The sequence below is a fragment of the Astyanax mexicanus genome, chromosome 4 (assembly GCF_023375975.1).
Source record: "Astyanax mexicanus isolate ESR-SI-001 chromosome 4, AstMex3_surface, whole genome shotgun sequence".
Classification (NCBI taxonomy): Eukaryota; Metazoa; Chordata; class Actinopteri; order Characiformes; family Acestrorhamphidae; genus Astyanax; species Astyanax mexicanus.
Window position 1 is genome coordinate 54,975,618 of NC_064411.1, and position 24,139 is coordinate 54,999,756.

The 24,139-nt window shown below is 40.7% G+C and overlaps 2 protein-coding genes across 2 annotated transcripts; one reads left to right on the top strand and one right to left on the bottom strand.

The window, feature by feature from the left end:
- Nucleotides 1-565: 565 nt before the first annotated feature.
- Nucleotides 566-11,263, bottom strand: mrpl37 (mitochondrial ribosomal protein L37). Its single transcript, XM_022678606.2, has 7 exons — nucleotides 10,784-11,263; nucleotides 9,495-9,678; nucleotides 6,020-6,135; nucleotides 3,785-3,970; nucleotides 2,699-2,850; nucleotides 2,379-2,582; nucleotides 566-738 (listed from the first exon to the last, which is right to left on the bottom strand). The coding sequence occupies exons 1-7, from the start codon at nucleotides 11,109-11,111 to the stop codon at nucleotides 661-663; spliced, it is 1,248 nt and encodes a 415-aa protein (XP_022534327.1). The 5' UTR covers nucleotides 11,112-11,263; the 3' UTR covers nucleotides 566-660.
- Nucleotides 11,264-19,984: 8,721 nt separating this feature from the next.
- Nucleotides 19,985-23,876, top strand: LOC125801719 (uncharacterized). Its single transcript, XM_049478901.1, has 2 exons — nucleotides 19,985-20,393; nucleotides 22,129-23,876. The coding sequence occupies exons 1-2, from the start codon at nucleotides 20,106-20,108 to the stop codon at nucleotides 23,596-23,598; spliced, it is 1,758 nt and encodes a 585-aa protein (XP_049334858.1). The 5' UTR covers nucleotides 19,985-20,105; the 3' UTR covers nucleotides 23,599-23,876.
- Nucleotides 23,877-24,139: the final 263 nt, after the last annotated feature.

Sequence of the window (24,139 nt, forward strand, 5' to 3'; positions counted from 1 at the left end):
ATAAAATACCTTAGGAACCATTACCTATTCCATGGCAACACCTTACCAACTGCAAACAATAGCTTAGTAACCAACACCTACACCACAGCAACATCATAGCAACCATACTATAGAAATACCTTAGGAACCATTACCTATTCCATGGCAACACCTTACCAACTGCAAACAATAGCTTAGTAACCAACACCTACACCACAGCAACATCATAGCAACCATACTATAGAAATACCTTAGGAACCATTACCTATTCCATGGCAACACCTTACCAACTGCAAACAATAGCTTAGTAACCAACACCTACACCACAGCAACACCTTAGCAACCACCTAGCAACACTGTAGCAACTATGGCAACACCTTACCAACTGCCAAGCTATATCTTAGTAACCAACACCTACAACACCCACAGCAACCAGAACCTATATTACAGCAGTTCCTTAGCAACCAACCCCTAAACTCTAGCACCACCTTATAAACCATCTTGCAACCAACATCTACACTATAGCATGATAACAAAACATTTTTAATTACGTTTTTATTGACAGAAACTCAGAAGAACAGAATGATTTCTTTTTATATTTTTTTTATTTTCCTCTGTTTAGGAGAGTTCTGAGTGTAAAATATTAAATATACAGTAAATAAAGGCTGGTGTGCAGGATGATCATGCAGCTCCATGCAGGTAGAGAGCCAGGAACTTCTTGAAGGTGTCGGGATGATATCCTGATAGACCAGCAGGAACCTACAGGATCGTCCAAACAGAAAAGCAGAGGATGAGAAACTACTGTGATATTTCACCTACAAATACAGATCTTTTTAGTTTATTATTAAAACTATGATTAAGATTACTTAATGAGGCTGAAACAGAGCACACAGTCTTTTAAAGAGTATACACAAGTGCGTTTAATGTAAATGCTTTCAAGTCATTTATTTGACACACTTTATATACAAACACACAATAGTTTTCATTCAAATTAAATGTTTTAATTTGTATTAAATATTAAATACAGGGCATTTTTTGCACTGGTTGCGCAGAATACTTTTATTTTGAAAGGTAGTGTAGTGGATTAGCCAGCTAACAGCTAACCGGCAATGCTAACTGTATTTCCGAGCTGAATTAATCACTGTGTTGTGTTTTTTAATAACAGATTGATTTTTTTAGTGCTGGTTAGAGTGGGGAGGATCTGTAGTTTGATATTAGATGTGGATTATTATGGCTGTAGTTCACTTTAGTTAGTTACTTATTACCTTCACAGCGCCGGAATTCATATGTCGGGCCGATGCTAGCTAGGCCAACAGACTGCAGGTGTTAATGGAGATGGCTAACGGCTAACTGGTGATGCTAACTGTATTTTCGAAATAAATTAATCTCTGTTTTTTAATAACAGAGAGGTGCGTTTGTGCTGGTAAGTGTTTGTAGATCCTGTGGGTTCTACAACAATTACACGGGGCATAATTTACACCGATAAATCACTTTTAGAGCCCTGACATTTAAAACGAGGCATTAATAACTTAAAAAGTGCACAAAAAAAAACACTTTTTACATTCTATAACACTGCCATATTTGTATATACATAGACTTTGTATAGAGTAGCAGCCAGCACCAGGAGGCAGGCTATGCGGATCCTATGTATATATATGTCTATGTCATTATCATTACAGTGATGGCGGCGCTCGGAGCTGAAGCTAGTAGTGTTATAGGATGTAAACAGAGGTTTTAAATAAGCTTCTTGTGCACTTTTTAAGTTATTAATGCCTTGTTTTAACACCCTTCAGACTGGGTGATACAGGCCATAAATTACCCTGATAAATCACTTTTTACACCGTTATCCAGCTCAAAGTAGCTCCACACCTCCTTACTAGAATCCGGAGAGCCCCGATATTTAAAACGAGACATTAATAACTTAAAAAGTGAACAAGAAGCTTATTAAACACCACTTTTTACGTACCATAACACCACTAGCATCAGCTCTGAGCACCGCCATTACTGTACTGATAATGACATAGACATATATATATATACATAGACTCCGCATAGCATAGCAGCCGGTGCCAGGAGGCATGTTTTTAATAAGCTTCTTCTGCACTTTTTAAGTTATTAATGCCTCGTTTTAAATGTCAGGAATCTCCGGATTCTAGCAAGGAGGTGTGGAGCTACTTTGAGCTGGATATCGGTGTAAAAAATGATTTTTTATCACCTCGTATTACCTAGTCTGAAGGGTGTTTGGACTGAGCTGTTAAAATTGCTGGATCTGGGAACGCTGTGGGAGAACGGAGGTGTGCTATTCATCAAAGGTAAGAACTTTTTATCATGTTTTACTACAACAAAAGTCCATTTTACACCAGAGTTCTCCTTTAAGATCACTACTCAGTAGCACCTACCTTCACCTGCTTCTTCTTGATTAAAGGCCGGACCTTGGCGTAGTCGTAGAGAGGCTGGTCAGAATCCACCCACACCATGTTCTTCACACCATCGTCAGACTCCAGCGCCGTGGTGTTCAGCTGGAACACCACAAACTGGAAGATGCGGCCGTTGGTGGCCACGCTCTGCACCACGATCGGCTTCTCCAGAACTCTGGGCTCGTTCTGTACAAAGAGAATAGAATAAAATTGTGTTTGTGTCTCTCTAAACTCTACTGTTCTTTTGTTTGGAGGTGTGTAGTGATGAACTCTACTGAAGCTACATGTAGTGATGATCTTACTCCGTAAAGGGCTTGAGCTCGTGCCAGCGCGTTCCCGAACGTGAACATGACCATCTTGGCGCGGAGCTGCTCTGGGAACAGCTTGGGGCCGTTTCCAGGCTCCATCAAGAACAGAGTGTGAGCGTGAGGGTAAGGGTAGTCCTCTCTGAAACCTGCATAAAACAAAAAAACCCACACAAGACACAATTCAGTTTAGGTGCACATGATTATTTTTAGCAGGGCTGCAACGAATAGTCAATATCAGTATAATCATTGGAGGGGTAATTAGCACACACACTCCAAAAATGTGTAAACACACCAGATAAGGGACAAGATAACACCTGTAAAATCACTGCATATATCAGTTCTTTTTTTATACATTTAAACATATTCTTATTCTTATTTTTAAATCCCACTTTTAGTGGTTTCTGTTGGTTCTAAAGCGATAGAGAAAAGCAGAGAGCGAGTTTCTGCTCCACCATCCAGCCTTTCAGAAGCTTAAACTAGCCTAAATACCTAAAATATAAAAGGTTGCCATAAATATGTTCACAGCATAAAACATTTTCATTTTGAACTAACTAACTAAGTTAAGTAAAGCTAAGCTCGGTAAACAAAACTGTCATTCTTAAAAAAAGACTCTCTACCAGATTTCTCTTCTGAAAACTGTTTATTTGGGTGAGTAAAGCTCTTACGTTTATTTAAAGTAAGCTTAGATTCCCAAATTTCTCTAGCACTAAGGCTGGAGCATTAGCATTAGCGGCTAACTGCTAGCAGCTAATGCTGCCTGACAGCGCTACACTGAGGAACCCTGAGTGTTCCAGTAAACCAGGGTGATATTAGCTAGCGTAGCTTGATTTAACACAGTAAACACGCAGACTACTGTCTGATATACTCACCCCTGAACGGTGAAAGTTTTTTGTAACTGAAATTTATCTAAATGAATCCATTTTGAATCGAATCGGGACCTTGTGAATCGAAATCAAATCGAACTGGTAAATCAGTGGCGATACCCCACCCCTATTAGTTGCATCCCTAAATTCTAGTCTTCAATCTTATGAGCACAAAATCAACTAACTAGTGGTAAAGTGCTGTGCTGTGCAGACTGACCGGTGGAGCTCTTCTGGTCGTAGACGTGAGTGCACTGCAGGTCGATGGTGGGGGAGATGGGGTAGAAGGTCTCCAGGACGTGATCAGCTGTAGCTCGGACCTCCTCCTGTCCGGCCAGAGCCGGGAGCGGCGTCATGCTGTTTAACAGGAACCCGTTCTGTCCCCGGATCTGAAATAAATCCTCACCTGAGAGAAAACAGAACAGAACTACAGTTGTGTTCTGGTCTTCATCTAAGTCACAACAATAGACAAACACAGTCTGCTTAAACTAATACCACAGTGAGGGGTGTAAAAAGTATGTGAGCCCCTAGACTTATGACTTTTCTAAGAGCTAATTGGAGGCAGGATGTGATGAGACATGATTGGATGTGTTGGTTAAAGCTTTAAAGCTGCCCTGCCCTATAAAAAAAAAAAAAAAAAACACACACAGCACACCAGTTTTGAGTTTTGAGCTGTTCTTAAGAAGCAGCATTCCTTGATATGAATCATGCCTGTCAGCACAAAAAACCTACGTTCAAAAATTGTTGATTTGTAGCATGAAGCTGGAAAGGGTTACAAAAGTATCTCTAAAAGCTACTTGATGTTCACGTGTCCACGGTAAGACAGACGCTCTACAAATGGAGAAAGTTCAGCACTGTTACTGGAGCTACTCTCTCTAGGCGTTGGAAAGTCCTGTAAAGGTGACTGTAAGAGCACAGCTCAGAATGATCAATGAGGTGAGGAAGAATACTCTGAGGAAGAGTGTCAGCTAAAGACTTACAGAAATCTCTGGCACATGCTAACATTGATCATGGGAATACACCACGTCCAAAAAAAAACATTGGTGCACATTTGAAGTGTGTTATTAGTTTAAGCAGACTGTGTTTGTCTACTGTTGTGACTTACATGAAGATCAGAACACATTCAGTGACAAATCTATGTAGGAATCCAAGTAAATCCCAAAGGGTTCATATACTTTTTCTTGCAACTGCATATATTATTATACATAACACATGCATAATTTACCTTTAAAGCAGTAGTCCCTAGGATTTTTTTAATTATGTATTTTATGGTAGATTTGTTGGATGCCTACATCGAAGTGAGCAAGGGTGTCGCCATGTTTCCCTTCTAATGGGGAAGCGCCTATATAAACAAAACTGTAATTCTTAATAAAAGAAAATGTTTTAAGTTAAACGAGCACTAGATGTTAATCTACACAATTTTTTCTCCTGAAAACTGTTTATTTGGGTGAATAAAGCTCTTCCGTTTATTTACAGTAAGTTTAGATTTCCAGTAGTTTGTCTAAGGGTAGGTTTTCAGTGAAGTTTCTCCAGCACTAAGGCTTGGAGCAGCAGCATTAGCATTAGCCACTAACCGATATCAGCACCCACCCGATATTGCTACAGTGAGGAAGTATTCTGGTAACCTAGGATGCTGTCATTTAGTGGTTCATCCCACGTAGCTTGGTTTAACATGGTAAACATGCAAACTATAATCCCATATACTCACCTCTGAACAGTGAAAGAGCTAGTGCTGAGGTTAGCAGCTAATGCTAATGCTCCAGCCTTAGTGCTGGAGAAACTTCACTGAAAACTCACCTTTATAACTCTGTACTTCAGTGGAGTGGCTTTACTGCTCCTTAATACCTGACTGGTAGACTTTATACATAAGGCACACTGTCGATTTTTTTGAAAAATAAAAGGATTTTAAGTGCACCTGATAAACAAAAACACCCATTAATTTATATGCATGCTCTGTGCAATTGCACACTCTCACCAGAGAGGTCTCCAAATCTCCAAAACTTACAGACTGTCGCTTTAAAAATACATTATTATTATTATTATTATTATTATTATTATTATTATTATTATTATTATTATTATTATAGTTATATTCAGCTACTATTTAAGAACTGTGGGGCAAAAAATAGTTTTGTGATAGTCTATAACATTTATATCATTCAAGAAGTCATCGTGACAAATTGCAATTCACTATAGGTAAGACAGGGGGCGAAATTGCATCTATTGCTTGTACAGTTTTACTGATACAGAACATAGAATAACACCAGAGGTAAATAGAAGCAAGGAACAGAGGAAAACATAATAGCTGGTTTAGCTGATTATTTAGACAGATATTCAACATCTCAATTATAGATAAATATAAATACTCTAATTTTAGCTACATTATTATATGATAAGCAGTGAAGAACTAAAAGTAAGCAGTGTTTTTCTCTGATAACTCCCGTAACGGACGCACCTCGGCTCCAGGAAGCCGCCAGGCTGTATTTATCTGCCAGCATCCTCCCGCCCAGGCTGGGGTGAGTTACCTGCAGGCCTCCACACAGGTGCAGCAGACTGTTCAGCAGAGACGGACTGCAGAAGAAGAAGAACACATAGTGTTACTGATGCACAGCACCACTTTTTTTCATTTCTTCATGGAAGACGATGTTTCTTCACTATTCTTCCACTTTTTTAGGGTTGTTTAACAAAAGAGAAGCTACTCCCTGCATCAGTTAGGGTTAAATAGCTTGTTGCCATTTGTTTTCCTTATAAAAGAGATAGAAAGAAAGGTTGATATAATGGTAGCGATAGAGAAGTAGAAAGAGAGAGAAAAGTAGAAAGAGAAAGGTCGAGAGAGAGACAGACAGAGAAAGACAGAGTGAGAAGTAGAATAGAGAAAGGGGAGAGAGAGTGATTCATATTATGGAAAAGAGAGAGAGAGTAGTAGAAAAAGAGGTAGAAAGAAAAAGAGGAAGGGAGAGAGAGAGTGGTAAAAAGAGTGGATGATATAATGGTGGGGAGAAAGAGTGGTATAAAGAGAGAAAGGTATAAAGAGAAAAGGGTAGAAAGAGAAAGAGGGAGGGCGAGAGAGTGGTTGATAGAATGGTAACAAGAGAGTGGTAGAAAGAAAGAGTGGTAGAGAGAGAGTGAGAGAGAATAAGAGAGGGGGAGACAGAGAATTGTTGATATAATGGTAAAGAGAGAGAGTGGTAGATAGAGAAAGAGGGAGAGAGATAGGGAGAGAGATAGAGACAGAGAGAGAGACAGAGTGGTAAAGAGAGTGGTTGATATAATGGTAAAGAGAGAGAGTGGTACAAAGAGAGAGAGCGGTAGAAAGAAAGAAGGAAAGAGAGAGAGAGAGAGAGAGGGGTTGATATAATAGTAAAGAGAGAGAGTGATAGAGAAAGAGAGGGAGAAAAAGGGAGGGAGGGAAAGTGGCTAAAGAAACACGAAATTTCTTCATGGAAAATTTTAATGATTTAATTCCAAATTTTGAAAAATTTTCGCTATCAGAAAAATTACGGATCACTCTGGGGGAGGGGCACACCGCCCCCTCTCGCTGCCAAATACGTCAGTGCGTGTCACAGCCTGAGAGACAGTGGGTAACACCTCAAAAAGACCTCTAAAATCCTGGGGACCCCATCCCAGAGAAAGTGATTATTATTATATAATTATAATTATTGATAAATGATATAATTATTATAATAATCATAATTATTTTCTGTTATAAATGTTATTATGTCTGTTATGTATGTTCATATACCATTGTTGTTAATTGTTATAATGCTTTGGCAACACTGTAATTCACAGTCATGCTAATAAAGCTACATTGAATTGAATTGAAATATTATATATATATATATATATATATATATATATATAAACACACACACACACACACACACGCTATTAGTAGACCGAGAGTGGTTGACACTGTGGTTGAGTGTAAAGAGAGAGAGAGAGAGAGAGAGAGAGAGAGCAGATGAAAAGGTGTGTAAAGGGCAGTGTTGGAGGAGGTATGAAAGGCTTGGCGAGGATGCTGTCGTGATTAGCCGGTCCCCCGGGGCCGAATTAATTAATAGCGGCTTTACGGCGCGGCCCCCCCACCGACCGGCAGACTGCTCCCCGTCTAATGACCATCACTACACTCAACACCCTTTCAGAACCAGCACCGACCCAATACCACCCAATACCACCCTACACACTGACCATACCGAGCCCAGAGCAGAGCCCTGCCAGAACCAGCACCGACCCAATACCACCCTACACACTGACCATACCGAGCCCAGAGCAGAGCCCTGCCAGAACCAGCACCGACCCAATACCACCCTACACACTGACCATACCGAGCCCAGAGCAGAGCCCTGCCAGAACCAGCACCGACCCAATACCACCCTACACACTGACCATACCGAGCCCAGAGCAGAGCCCTGCCAGAACCAGCACCGACCCAATACCACCCTACACACTGACCATACCGAGCCCAGAGCAGAGCCCTGCCAGAACCAGCACCGACCCAATACCACCCTACACACTGACCATACCGAGCCCAGAGCAGAGCCCTGCCAGAACCAGCACCGACCCAATACCACCCTACACACTGACCATACCGAGCCCAGAGCAGAGCCCTGCCAGAACCAGCACCGACCCAATACCACCCTACACACTGACCATACCGAGCCCAGAGCAGAGCCCTGCCAGAACCAGCACCGACCCAATACCACCCTACACACTGACCATACCGAGCCCAGAGCAGAGCCCTGCCAGAACCAGCACCGACCCAATACCACCCTACACACTGACCATACCGAGCCCAGAGCAGAGCCCTGCCAGAACCAGCACCGACCCAATACCACCCTACACACTGACCATACCGAGCCCAGAGCAGAGCCCTGCCAGAACCAGCACCGACCCAATACCACCCTACACACTGACCATACCGAGCCCAGAGCAGAGCCCTGCCAGAACCAGCACCGACCCAATACCACCCTACACACTGAACATACCGAGCCCAGAGCAGAACCCTGCCAGAACCAGCACCGACCCAATACCACCCTACACACTGACCATACCGAGCCCAGAGCAGAGCCTGGGACAGCAGAGCAGAGAAGGACGCTGCTGCTGATGATCTGATGAACTAAACTGTAACTCGTATGAAACTGTGTTTCATTCTGTAGATGTATATCTAATGTAATTCTACAGTGAGAGACAATGGTACTGCAGCATTTGGGCCACAAGGGGGCGCAAAATGCTGGCTCAATACCATAAATCAACAAGGATTAGCATGGATTAGTTATAGAGATACAGGGGTTGGACAGTGAAACTGAAACGCCTGTCATTTTAGTGTGGGATTTTAGGTTTCATGGTTAAATTGGAGCAGCCTGGTGTTCAACCTTCATTAATTGCACATTATTGCACCAGTAAGAGCAGAGTGTGAAGGTTCAATTAGCAGGGTAAGAGCACAGTTCTGCTCTAAATATTGCAATGCACACAACATTATGGGAGACATACCAGAGTTCAAAAGAGGACAAATTGTTGGTGCACGTCTTGCTGGAGCATCTGTGACCAAGACAGCAAGTCTTTGTGATGCATCGAGAGCCACGGTATCCAGGGTAATGTCAGCATACCACCAAGAAGGACCAACCACATCCAACCGGATTAACTGTGGACGCTGTAAGAGGAAGCTGTCTGAAAGGGATGTTCGGGTGCTAACCCGGATTGTATCCAAAAAACATAAAACCACGGCTGATCAAATCACGCAGAATTCAATGTGCACCTCAACTCTCCTGTTTCCACCAGAACTGTCCGTCACCACAATCAATTATTGTGCTCTAAAACCAGGTGTTTTAAACCAGAAATAAGCCTAGTCATAGACTACAATTGCTGTGAAGTCCAAGACTACTCCTAATCTCTCCACTGTGTCCTATTATGTTTATTAATATGTGACTCACCAGAACCGCTCTCTGGGAGGCCGGATCTCTGTGGTGTCCCAGAAGCGGGCGTGTTTGATGGCGTTCTGCACTCGCTCATCCTGATCTTGGATCTGATTGGCCGGATCCTCCGCTAACGATAGAATCTGAGCAGGTAAACCCTCCACGAGTTTAGCTTTAGTGAGCCACAGGGTCTGTCTCACACCTGAGCACAGGTAAACACAGAGTTAGTGTACAGTGTATGATGCTAAATCACCACGGTTCTGCCTATTCAGTCCTACAGAGATTGTATACTTTATACACTCTTACTGATAAATATATTAAATAAAATATATATACACATTTGTGCATGGCAATGTTATAATACAAATTCAGTTTTTAGCATCAATGTACATGTTTTTAACTAACAAAAACAAGGCTTATGTTTCAAAGTATATTTACATACACAGTATCTAATTTTTTCCAGAAAAATATAATTTATGCCGTAGAGGGTTAAGAAATGAGGGCCAGTGAAAAAGTGAAAAAGTAGCAAAGACCATTAAAAACATTAGGATGATGAAACTGTAATTTCAACTGTAATTCATTTCAAAATTTGAAACTCAGATATTATATAGATGTATTAAACACAGAGTAATCTATTTTAAGCGTTTATTTCTTTTATTGTTGATGATTATGGCTTACAGACAATGAAAACCCCAAAAATCAGTGTCTCAGAAAATTCTAATATAATATACTTTTAGCAGTGTGGGCAGTGTGCCAAGTCCTGCTGGAAAATGAAATCCACATCTCTATAAAAGTTGTCAGTAGCAGAGGGAAGCTGTAAGATATGAAGTGCTGTAAAATTTTGCGGGAAAACAAAACTGCACTGACTTTAGACTTGATAATAAAACACAGTGGATCAACACCAGCAGATGACATGTCTCTCCAAACCATCACTGATTGGTGGAAACTTCACACTAGACCTCGAGCAGTTTGGACTGTGTGTCTCTCCACTCTTCCTCCAGACTCTGATCCCTTGATTAACTTTAAATGAAATGTAAAATTTACTGATGATCAGTGATGGTTTGGAGAGACATGTCATCTGCTGGTGTTGATCCACTGTGTTTTATTATCAAGTTTTCTGGAGAGGTGGATTTCATTTTCCAGCAGGACTTGGCACACTGCCCACAGTACTGCCAAAAGTACCAAATTTTTAAGTTTTCATTAATAATCATCAATAATACAGGAAATAAACGCTTAAAATAGATCACTCTGCGTGTGTAATACATCTATATAATATGAGATATATATGTGTGGGTATATATACGCACCTTCCAGTGGGTTGGTCCTCTGGTTGTAGATGTAGCAGGGCTGGTCTTTGTGGAGCTCCATCTGTTCGGGTTTGGGTGATCTCTGGTACCCCGGTTTCCTCCAGCCCTGCTCCCAGGGCGGGAACTCCGGCTTGGCCAGGCCGGGCACATAGTGCATGCGCTCGGCGTAGGTGACGCGCTGCAGCCCGGCTATGTGGGGGCGCTCCCGGGGCTTCTGGCGCGGAGCTCGGGCGATGCAGACAGCCGCACTGAGGGACAAACTGCGGGGGAAACTGCTCCACACCGCCGCCGCGGGAGCCGCCGAGCTGCAGACCGCCGTCTTAAACATTATTACAGAGTTTATCACAGTTTATCCCCGTGTTTCACTGCGGGCCGTGTCCTAAATCACGAGCTTTAGGGTTAAACAGAACACAGTGACATTACTAACATCCCTCCTCAGGGCGCAGCCATGTTTCCCCAAACATGTGTGCTCCACTTCCTCTCAGATCCTGCACACACCGGAAACAGAGGGGTTTATAAAATAAAAGTCTTAAAAATAAGAATACATTGTAAATTTCTTCCTACTTTTCTGCCTTACACTGTTGTATGTGTCTTGTTAGTGTAGGTCAGTGTAACATTTAGCAGTTTAATTTTACGACTGAATAGAGCTTAATTTGAAATAGATTTGTCCATTATTGTATCTTGTAACACAAATCTGATGTTATAATTCAACTTGCAAAATGCAAAAATGGAAAAATCAGAAAATACAGAAAATATATATTTTAATTTTTTTTTTTCTGAAATTACGATTGTGAGGGGCAGAGATGAAAAAACAAAAAATTATTGTACACTGCACTAAATAAAAAAAATGAAAAATGAGTTTTTACTCCTAATTTTCTCATTTTTTCGCATTTAGCCTGAAATTAATTTGACCAGAATTCTCTATGAAGCCTTGTGGGTAAGTGTAACATTTATCAGTTTCATTTTCTAACCATTTGAAGCTAAATGAAAAATGTAAAAGTGGATGTAAAAACTCATTAATAAAAATTTTGTATTTAGTCCATTTTAGAACAAATATCATCGTTTTCATCCAATTTGTATAATATTAAGTTTTTAATATTATAATTATTTTATTTACATTTTTCCCATTTTCTCCTATATTTACACGGCCAATTACCCAACCCACTCATAAGGATGCCCCAACACCAGGAGTGTGTAGATTAGCACAGACTCCGCCTCTTTTTGAGCTGCTGCTGATGCTGTAGCATTACCGAGTAGCATCACAGCGCTAACGCTCGGCAGAAAGCGCAGCGACTCGGTTCTGATACATCAGCTCACAGATGCAGCCTTGTGCTGATCCACATCACCCTAGGAGTGATGAGGGTAAAGAGCTCCATCTACTGTACCCATCCAGAGAGAGCAAGATCCATTGTGCTCTCTCAGGGGTCTGGCAGCTGATGGCAAGCTGCATGACCTGAATTATAACCTGTGATCTCCTGATCAACCTTTAGATTTAAAAATTGTGAGATAAAACAAAACAGATAATGCAAATAAAATTGAAATAACTACAGAGTAAAATACACAACTTACTGTAATATACTACATATATAACAGAATATATCCTTTTTAACATGCACACAAAAATATATTTAAACAATTTTTCTTAATCTTGATTTATGGACTCTGAACTTGCATACAATCTTACCGGAACTCTCACACTCCACTGATCACGTGACAATACAGAGCTCACCAGGCTACTGATTATTTTCACCTGTTCCCCCATATAAAGATACCCTCTGTTCTGTCTCTCCCCTGACAAATATTTAACTTAACTCTTATTTACAAAGCGTTTTGTTGTTTTTTCCTACGTTACTGACCTGTTTTTTTTTTCAACCTTCCTTTTGCCTTACCATTTTTATTGTTTGCTAGTTGCTTACCTTTTTTGGTCCTTTGACCTCGCCTTCTTGCCTTGCCTTCTTCATTATTTTTGATTATTCTGTGTATGACCCTGGACTGCCTGTTATGTTGCGGTATGTTGTCGTTTGTTTTTTTGCCGCCCTTTGGTTATTGATTCTGCCTTCCCCCTTACTATCCTTGTTTGCCTTATTCCATTAATAATTTATGTGTTTGGTATCTGGGTTTGTTTGTCGTGTGTCTAGCCAGCGTAGGATCTTTGTACTGTGTGTGGGGATATTATAGTGTGTTAAACACTTTCACCATGTTTTTCAGGCAGTTAATCCACGGTTTACATGCTGTGATATGTATTCATGGCCTGTAACACATCTACCGACAGTGTATTCACTGTTATCTACTGCGGTTCATATATTTTCTACAAATTGCATTACTGCCATTGTGGTAAGCTGTCTTTTTCAATGAAGCTATTAAGCCTGTTTTTAAATAGTGTGACATGTGAAGGTGGGGGAAATGTGGATCCACCCCACACTGTCCCAGCTGGCCTGCATTGGACTGATTAGGCAGCCAGAATGAGTGAGATTAAGTATCTGTCAAATTCTCAAACAGCAGAATGCATATATCCGATATATTGTGCTACAGTGTCAAGTTAGTGTACTAAACACAAATATAAATCTATATAAATATCAGAAACAAATAGAACTAATAATAATTTTAGTTACTGTGACATTTTTAAGTATATTTTATTTTATAGTTGATGGCTGAAGGCTCAGTTTATCCGTCACGTGGGGTTTTCTGGTGTATGAGCTACTCACAACAGGTTCTGTATCTCCTGTTTTATCTCCCTCTCGCTCATATTTTAATCCCATTCTGCAGTTTCCTCAGGGTTTTCTGTTATTATTTTGCGGCTAGAGCATACCACGCACTGCCGCTGTTGTGCCGAATCCGACTCTCCGCTGAATCTAATTCCACTGAAAAACTGCTGGAGTGGAAACAGCTCTTATAAATAAATCAAAACACAAAAACTCTTTCTTTTAATTACCGTTTTTAATAGTTTCAGTTAACGAAAATGTTTTTTACTTTCAGTTTTTATTATTTCGTTCGTTTTCGTTATTGATAATACTTGGTTATATTGTGATTATCACACCAGAGCTTTATATAATATAAAAATAGCATTAAAAAAACAGTTGCCTATGTCACAGACTATTTCCTGGAGCCCAAGGAATGTGGTGGGAAATCTCGGGTCAGGTTCGGGCAGAGAATCTAAGCTCTAATATTGATATATATCGAAACCGAACCGATATCGTGGCCCAAGAACCGCGATACAAACCGAACCGTGGCCACACTGTACCGTTGCATCCCTTGTGCGCATGGTGATCCAGACATGATTGCGTGGCTGACTGTTGACTGTTGTCAGGGTTTTAATCAGTCAGTGGCGCACCTTTGTTTCCTGTCGCCAAGATAAAAACACACCAGAAATTTACATGAACACACCTCACTTCCAGACCACCACGCTCATCAGCTAATCAGATAATATATTCCTAAACTCTGATGCTATTTTAACAGCGCGTGCGCAAAGTGGGGTGTAAAATAGCAATAAGCATCGCCACGCAACTTTCGCAGTGTGTACGATAGGACCCTGTATGTCCTCTGTGACTCCCAAGTGGGAGCGTTAATAATACACTTGCTCACTTGCTCTCTTGCATTTAAAAAGCTGCAAAGTACAGACTGAGGAAGGCCATCACAGCAGCCAAAAGGCAGTACAGGGAGAAACTGGATGGCTTCTACTCCACTGCTGACTCCAGGCAGATGTAGCAAGGCCTGCAGCACTTTCCCTCAGCCAGAGTATTGTTTACAGGCCAGTAGCACTCACTCCGATCATTATGAAGTGCTTTGAGAGTGGTTCTGGCTCACATCCAGTGCAGCATACCGGACCCCCTGGACCCCCTGCAGTACGCCTACCGTCCCAACAGATCCACCTCGGGCGCTATCGCTGCTGCCCTCCACTACTCTCTCTCCCACCTGGAAAACAAAGACTCCTACATCAGGATGCTCTTTGTGGACTACAGTTCTGCCTTTAACACGGTCATTCCTCAAAAACTCACAAACAAACTGTCTGTACTCGGCCTGCACCCCACCCTTTGCAGCTTGTTGGATTTTCTGACTGGCAGGCCTCAGTCTGTCAGGATTGGAGACAGGACTTCAAATCAAATCAAATCAAATTTTATTTGTATAGAGCTTTTTACAACAGGTGTTGGCACAAAGCAGCTTTACAGAAACATGATAACAGGACAAATAATCAGGCAAAAGATTAAACATAGAAAATACATAATACAGAACCCCCAGTGAGCATGGAGGCAAGGAAAAACTCCCTCAGAGCTGCAGGAGGAGGAAGAAACCTTGGGAGGACCAAGACTCACATTTGAGGGGGGACCATCCTACCACTGGTCAAACGGCTTTTAAATTACAATTTAAAAAGTCTTTTATACATTCACATAGGTTTTATATATTCAGGAGTATAATAGCGCCACTAATGGCTTGGATGTATTCTGTATATTCAGTAGTGGAGAGTAAGATGGATGATGAGCAGCTGATCTATGGTGGGTGGTGGATGGAGAAGAGCTGACTTCAGAAACTTCCATCAGTCTGGCCGGACAGGAGACGCGAGAGCCTGAGGGTCCAACATCATCGGGTCAGACAGGTGGGCAGTCAGTAACTCGGAGGAAGTCAGAGAGATGGAATTAGTTTTGACTGGATTTATGTAAAACAGAGAATATAAAACATTATCAGAGTGTGGCTAATGACTCCGGCAGAACTGAATAAAACAGCCTAACTAAAGGCAGAGAGCCAGAAGGTAACATAGACATGGAGGCTCCCTTCAGCCAGTATCACCACCTACACAGGCACCCCACAGGGATGTGTCCTCAGCCCTATCCTCTACACCCTGTTCACCCACGACTGTGTCGCTTCCCATAAGGACAACATCATCCTGAAGTTTGCAGATGACACCGCAGTGATAGGACGTATCAGTGGCGGGGATGAAGCGGCTTACAGGAGGGAGGTGACACGGCTGGTGTCATGGTGTGAGGACAACAACCTCGCCCTCAACACAGACAAGACGAAGGAGCTGATAGTGGACATGAGGAGGGAGAGGAGACCTCATCATCCGCTGTTCATCCGGGAGCTTGAAGTGGAGAGGGTGAACAGTTTTAAATACCTGGGCATCCACATCAGTGAGGATTTCACGTGGACATTGAACACCACACAGCTGGTTAAAAAGGCTCAACAGCGGCTGTACTTCCTGAGGAGGCTGAGGAAGTTCGGGATGTCTCCCAAGATACTCTGCAACTTCTACAGCTGTGTCATTGAGAGCCTCTTGACCAACTGTATCACCATGTGGTACGGCAACACTACTGTGACGGACCGTACACGCCTGCAGAGAGTGGTAAAGACTGCGGAGAAGATCATCAGGACTCCACTACCCTCTATGCAGAGCATCTACCACCAGAGAGTCCTCAGGAGAGCTGCCTCCATCCTCAAAGACTCCACCCATCCCCAGCATGGACGGTTCAATCTTCTGCCATCAGGCCGGAGGTACAGAAGTGTGAAATGCAAAACCACCAGGCTAAAAAACAGGTTCTTCCCCACTGCTACCAGACTCTTGAACCTACCTCAGAAATAACCATGCACTTTTACTCTCTCCGCGCTTACATGTCAAGGACATTTCTCAGAGGCACATGCTCACTTTACTGCAATTTTATAATTGCACTACTGAACCTTTTGCACTTGTTTCATATTCCACTGCTGTAGATAATCATGTACTTACTTGTAAATAATATCCATAACACATTACTGTTTTCATGTATATATTTCCATCCTGGATGTAAATTAACACCAATTTAATATGTATATGTAGTTAGTTTATTCTTTCTTTATTGTGTATTTTCTGCTTTTATGTTTATGCGGCATACTTGGCGAGGAGCAAAGAAAGAATTTCATTGTACGAGGAAACTTGTTTCTTACTGTGCACATGATAATAAACTCTTAGAATCTTGAAGCTTGAATCTTGAATGACACATTTAGACTACTGCAATGCCTTACATACAGTACTTGCTTAGTGAAGACTTCAGGACTTCAGGAGTGGTCGAAAATGAAGTGAAATACCACATAAGCCTAGTGCTAGCCTCTCTTCATTGACTGCCAGTAAAATTTTGATCTTAAGATGTTAGTTCTTACACATGTACATGGTGAAGCACCAGAATACATTAGTGAACTGTTAGTTCCCCTTCTGAGCTGGGGGTCTCTGAGTTCCACTAACAAATGACATCTTGTTGTTCGTAGAACTAAACTGAATTGAAAGTGAAACTGTGCTTTTGCTGCGTGTGCCATGAACTATGAACAGTCTGCCCTCATATGTCAGCGTCTCTTAGTCTACATTTTGTTTAGTTTAGCTTCTGGAAATAAATGTTTAATCCCGTTCGATAAAGGCTGCAGATCCAGGGGTTCATGGACATAGGGAATTGTGGGTAAACTAAGATGATGGTGTTGTTGTTCTCCCACTGCACACAGTCACTCAGGTTTGTGGACGGTGGAGTGGGTGGATGCCAGTGTTTCAGGGAGCCTCCATGTCTATGTTACCTTCTGGCTCTCTGCCTTTAGTTAGGCTGTTTTATTCAGATTTGCTAGAGTCATAAGATTATCACACACTGATAATATTCATATATTTTGTTCTCTATAAATTCAATCAATACTAATTCCATCTCTCTGCCTTCTTCCGAGTTATTGACTGCCCACCGGTCCGACCCGAGACATCCGATGGATGTTGGACACTCAGGCTCTCGTGTCTCCTGTCCGGCCAGACTGATGGAAGTTTCAGGAAGTCAGTCTTCCCCATCACCCACCACAGATCAGCCTCCACTTGCCCCGCAGCATTGATAACATAGTTGTTTAGCGAATTTCACAACAGAAAAGAATAGAAGGAAAGAAAAGTAGATCTCAGTGTAAAAGTTATGTAGTGCTTTTAAAGACATTAATAACAGCAGTTTGGAACGCTTTAGAAAACAGTACAAATGTGTAGCCGTTAAGCCTTGCTATGATACAAAATGCTGATTATGAACAAATGAATAAGCTGAATACTGCATGAAAATGAACTAGACATATATATGTACATATATATGTACATATATACATATATACATGATAGTGTAAATATTGGGTCTTTAGGAGGTTTTAGAGGAGATATATATATTTTACAATGAAAAGAGTCACGCGTGATGGGTGTCCGCAGATCTTCTAACCAATGGGGATTAAGCTCTGTTGTCATCAGGGCGTCTCTAGGCTTGCGCAGTTGGAGGAGACCAAATGCAGCGTCTGAGTGAAGAAACTGCAGGTGTTTCACACTTGTGGGATTATAAAGCCGGATGTCATCGTCACATGGTGAAGGTGCAGTCGTGTGTGAAAATATTATGACAAAATTAAAAACTAAATTAAATCACTTAATTTGCAATTTAATTTTTCACTCAATCAAGGGTCATATGTGATTAAAAAGGCTTTTTGACATTTCTTTTTCGTTACCATACAGGTATTTTACAGTCAAATCTAAAATAAAAAAGCTAATTGTGAAAAAAAAAATAAAAGCTTCACTTTGGTTATGCATTTTCATTTTCTTGATGAACTGCATAATAAATGTCAAAAATAAAATCAAAATGTAGTGATAACATTTTTAATTATTAGTCCTTGCAATGAGCTGCATGTCTGATTAAAATGAAAAGACAAAATGGAAAAATTAAAAGCAAAGTGACAGTTTGTGATTCAGTGTTCGGTGTGGACGACGCTTTAAGTGCCAAAATTAAAATGCAAACCCCACAGAGACTTAATAAATACAAAACAAAACTGGGCAGGGATAAATACACAAATAACCAATAACCAAAACAAATCAGAGAACCTAAACTAAACCAACTAGAGGATAAAATAATAATCAGGGAATATATACAAGAGAATGACTAGAAATAAACAAGGAAATAAACAAGGTATAATTAAACTAAGCAGGGCAAGGGAAACAAACTAGGAATAAACACGGAACTAGGGCTTTAGCAACACAGAAACGCGGAGAGACAGACAACAGTGGAAGGTGCAAAGATCGATGGAGACAAAGTGGCAGAGGAGGGCTAATATACTAACATAAACCACACTAGAATTGGAAACACCTGGGGAAGGGGCGGAGCTACAAATGAGAAACACATGGTGGAAATCTACTGACAGGAGACACAGAGAGGCACAGGTCACGTGGGGAAGACACACAGAGACATGAGACAGGGCTAAGATGTGACAGCCATGGTGTTTCAGTCTGTGTTCATTGGTCTTTGCACCTTCCCCTGTTGTTTTGTTGTTCTGCGTTTCTTCTCGTTTATTGCTTCTTATTTATTTCTTGTTTATTCCTTTATTTATATTCCTTGCACTGTACTTTTATTCTCTCTGTTTCTTTGTTATCATTATCTCTCGTTTGTTTTGGTTTATTTCTTTGTTTCTTTGCTTGTTGTTGTTTTTTTTGTTTAATAAATATCCCCCTTCCTGCACTTATGTCCGCCTCCGCGTCTACCTGCCTAACCAATGCTGACACAGTGCTTCAACTACTGACCCTCCCGAGAGCGAGGCTCTGGGCTAGTGGGCTACAGTGCAAAGCTAAGTGGAAACAGAAAATTAAATCACCAGCAGATAGCGCTAATCTTCCTTTGGGTTTGCATTTTAATTTTGGCACTTAAAGCGTCGTCCACACCAAACACTGAATCACAAACTGTCACTTTGCTTTTGATTTTTCCATTTTGTCTTTTCATTTTAACTTTGTCAGACATGCAGCCCATTGCAAAGACTAGTAAATAAAAACGTTATCAGTACATTTTGATTATTGAGACATATACATTTTCGATAATTATGCAGTAGCTTTTTCATTTTAGATTTGTCTGTAAAATACCTGTATGGTAATAAAAATTAAATGGCAAAAAGCCTTTTTAAGTTAAATTTTATTTTTATCACATATGACCTGTGCTTGAGTGAAAAATTAAATTGCAAATCAAGTGATTTAATTTTGTTTTTAATTTTGTCATAATATTTTCACACTTGTTTGCGCAAAAGAGTGTTTGCATTTTCATTTTAGTGTTTTCATGTCAGTTTTATTTTGGCAGGATTTACCTCCCATATAATTAATGGTGCCAGGAACCAATGGGAAAGGTGGCATCTGTTAATGTTTAATTTTTTTGGTGTAGTTGATGTCGCAAGACTTATTGCAAGGGTGACAACTTTCATCCTGACCCACACACATAGCCACACCCCTCTGACATGCCCAGCAGCATTGTCCTGAAGGTCTTGGAGCAATATTTAAAGCAGAGAGGACGCTGGTAAATGCACTTTCTGATGCGAGACTTGACTGCAGATCATGATTCTCCTGCCTCTGCTCACCTGCGTCCTTCTGGGAGCACTCAGTGCTCAGGCTAAAGTGGTTGACACCTTTGCTGAATGTGACGAATTCTTTTACAAGGGAAAAGAACCAGCAGGGATGGATCAGAACGCCAAGAAAATCTGCCAGAAATTAAATAATAGGTATCACTATGCCACTCTCTACTCGACACACCACAGAATTCCAGTCTACAGCGCATACCTTTTTGACCGTCATAAACAGCATGCTGGAAACAGCAGAACATCAGTATGGTTTATTGAGCCACAGGTAAAATATGTTTTATTAATTCATATTAGCATGTTAATCTGTTAATACTAACGTCAAATATACTTTATTCCATGTGTAAATGGATCATTCTATGGAAACGTCCATTTTTGCATTCCTAGTCTTTTCAGATATATTGCACAAAAAACATTAGGGTAAAAAATTTTATTTTAAAATAAAACATTTTTTATTTTATCAGTTAAATCTTCTTTAGCTATCAATTTAGCAATATTTGTATTTTATTTATAATTATTTTGCATTCCAAGCACCAAGTGCAAAGGTGAGTGAAATGTGAGTGTCATATTTTGAAATAAATGTTTTTCTACTATTTTAACTGCAATAATCTACACGTCTTTTAAATATATTTATGACATTAAATTTCACAAAATGCCAAATATATTTTATAGATTATTTTTTTAAAGTTGTCCCCAGCAGTCACATCACTAGTCCCATAGCAAAAAATCTCTTTTAATTTTATTAAACCCACAATGATGGCATTACATCTGTTTATGTATTTTCTGAAGACGTATATAGTAAAGCCCATATTCTCATCTAACTCACAATTTCATATAGAAATGTTTACTGATGTATGCTTATTCTTAGGGAACTGTGAACAAATAGATATAACTAGATTAAATAACATTTAGCAGATATGTCATGATTGAGATTATGTGGTTTGCTGGTCAGTTGCAGTCATTTTGTAAAATATATTTTTCATCAAAAATGTCGCTAGTGTTACATTTATTTGGTGTCCTCAATATTTAAATAAACGCACAAAATGTAATTAAGATGTAACGTGTGTGTATTATACACATTCACATTCAAAACACAGAAGGCTGTTGTTTTACTGTTCTGTCAGGATTTAAAAGAAGAATTCAAGTCAGGACTACAAATACATTTGGATTACTTTGCTTCCACCTTTTTAAATATGCTCTGATTTCAACAGTGAGTAGTGTAGTGAGTTCTGATTCTGAGAAAAAAATGTACGAGCTGATTACCGTACTTTTCGCACTATAAGGCGCACCGGATAATAAGACGCATCATGTGACGCTAGTAAGGAACAGCGGTGTCGCCATGTTTTCCTTCTAAATCAGCAGGTCTCACCACTTGGTGGTGGTGGGTGGGTAACTAAGTTGAGTAAACCTAAGCTAAGCTAAATAAACCAAATTGTAATTTTAAAAATGGATGTTAATCTACACAGGTTTCTCTTCTAAAAACTATTTATTTGGGTGAGTAGTACTTCCGTTTTTTTACAGTAAGCTCAGATTTACAGATTTTCACTAAGGCTGGGTGCAGCAGCTTTAGCATTAGTGGCTAACCACTAGCGCTAGCCAAGGTTAGCGCTAGTAAATGCCACCCAACCCTGAGAGTTCCAGTAAGCCAGGGCGATATTAGCTAGTGGTTCGTCCCCATAGCTTGTTTTTACAAGGTAAACGTGCAGGCTACAGTTTGATATACTGCGCTTAGCATGATTAATGACTAATGCTAATACTGGTCCAGCAGTGCAAGCTGGGGTTTACAGTTTTCAAGTTTACAGCAGGCTACAGGCTGATAAAATGACAGGCCGATGAGAAAATTAAAGGATTCTAAGTGTGCCTTATAGTGCGAAAAATATGGTAACGTGGATATGTAGTAGATTGTACTTAGGTTGTGTGTAAATAAATAAATAAATACACTGGAAAAGCACAGAGAAAATGTGGATAAACTGAAATGTCTGGTGTCTTGATTTTGTTTACAGATTTCTATTAAGAATTCTGTTGATTGGATGACACTGGAGACAGTATATAATAGAACAGATATAAAAGTGTCTCAGGCCCTCAGCAGTGACTACAGTAAGACAGGATATGACCGTGGACACCTCAACCCCAACTGTTATCAGTGTGATGAAGGCCGTGAAGCAACATTTACTCTAACCAACGCTGCCCCCATGAATCCACGCTTTAACCGAGTGCGCTGGTATCAGTGGGAGAAAGGGGTGAAAGACTTCCTAAAAGACAATACTGTATCAACAGTCTACCTAGTCACAGGAACTGTTCCACATCCAAATAAACGAATACCTCAAAGAGAGGAATCGGTTCAAGAGCAATCAAGTGATGAATACGAGCGGGTGACTGTTCCCACACACATTTGGACCGCTGTCTGTTACATACACCCCTATGACAAGGACAAATCGTTTTCCTTTGGCTACATAGGCCTAAATGTGGCAGATACTAGCATAACAATGATGCCTGTTGCTGATCTGAATTCTCAACTGGCACAACTCTATCAACCGTCTGGAACCGAGCAGGCTAGATGTAACCTAAGGATTTTTGTTGATGAATGTTACTGTAGCAGTAGAAAATATGAGGAAATCACTGAATACCTAAAAATTAAAATTCAACTGACAGAATTGCAAAACATTAACGTTCTTTTTCAAATGCCAGCAAAACGCAGATGCTCTGAGATAAGAGACAGCAAAAAGCAAAGTTATTTTTCTATAGTAGGCTATAGCAGTATGATTGGCTTTTCTAAGGACTTGGAGAACATGAAGCGAAACACAGACAGAGCCTGTGTTCTGACTGAAGTGGACACAAGCCGCATTTCTGACACAAGTTCTGATCTCAGAAAAAGGGACCTGGACCAGGGTTCAGATGCTGTTGAGTGTCAGCAGGTCACAGAGAAGTCCGATCCCACTGCAATGACTACCGCAGATGGAACACGTTGCCAGAATTTGAAGCATTTCTGTGAAACAAAAGATGGATTTAAGCCGTGCTGCTCCACCCCCTGCCTCTACCAGGAAACCCGTAAGGATTACTGGTGTCGCTCAGGGCAAATTGAGATCCAGTGCTCACCTCAGTACTCATCCATCACAGTTAACGGGGAGAAGTGCAAAGACGATCATCAGTGTGGCACATATGGCGAAGACTACTACTGGTGCAAAACAAAAAGCTCCTGGGACTACTGCAGCCCTCCTTTTTGGAAAAGCAAAACTATAGATCAGAAAGATTGCCGCAGCAACCATGCCTGTGCCAAATACGGCAAAAGTTACACCTGGTGCTACACTGACTTCAACAACAACTGGAACTATTGCTGCAATCATGATGACTGCTATTCAGCTAGAGATGGCAAAACCTGCAAGTCTGATCACAAGTGTGGCTACCACGGTAAGGGTTACCTGTGGTGCTACACCACTGATGGCAGCTGGGAGAAATGTTGCACTTCGTGTTGATAGCAGCACTAGGCAGAGGTCAACCCTGTTCTAATCCTTACCAGCTCCACAATCCAGTAGAAAACCTTTCCTGGACTGTAGAGACAGTTACTCCAATAAAAGCAATGAATCAGCAGAATCCCAATACTTTTGTACACATTATGTAAACTGATCTACAGCTGATTTTTGATTTGCTGCTTCAACATCAAATCTGAACAAATCAGTATATATATTTAATCAATACTTTAAATATAATATGCCTCAAGTCTTGTTTATTTTTGCCAATCTGTTATGTAACACATATTAAAGGAATTGTACCATGCAAAACCGAGTTTTCTGTTCATTCATCCTACAGCAGCTTATATATCCAACCATTCAGCCTACAGCAGCTTATATACCCAACCATTTATCTTACAGCAGCTTATATATCCAACCATTCATCCTACAGCAGCTTATATACCCAACCATTCAGCCTACAGCAGCTTATATACCCAACCATTCAGCCTACAGCAGCTTATATACCCAACCATTCAGCCTACAGGAGCTTATATACACAAACATT

What these genes read in the sequence shown, in the direction of transcription:
- mrpl37 (XM_022678606.2), bottom strand. Translation starts at nt 11,111, where the DNA reads ATGTTTAAGACGGCGGTCTGCAGCTCGGCGGCTCCCGCGGCGGCGGTG. An exon ending in CCTCCCAGAGAGCGGTTCTG is followed by an intron (nt 6,136 to 9,494) that starts GTGAGTCACATA and finishes CTTCTTCTGCAG; the next exon opens with TCCGTCTCTGCTGAACAGTC. An exon ending in GAGCTCAAGCCCTTTACGGA is followed by an intron (nt 2,583 to 2,698) that starts GTAAGATCATCA and finishes CTCTTTGTACAG; the next exon opens with AACGAGCCCAGAGTTCTGGA.
- LOC125801719 (XM_049478901.1), top strand. Translation starts at nt 20,106, where the DNA reads ATGATTCTCCTGCCTCTGCTCACCTGCGTCCTTCTGGGAGCACTCAGT. An exon ending in TATGGTTTATTGAGCCACAG is followed by an intron (nt 20,394 to 22,128) that starts GTAAAATATGTT and finishes TTTTGTTTACAG; the next exon opens with ATTTCTATTAAGAATTCTGT.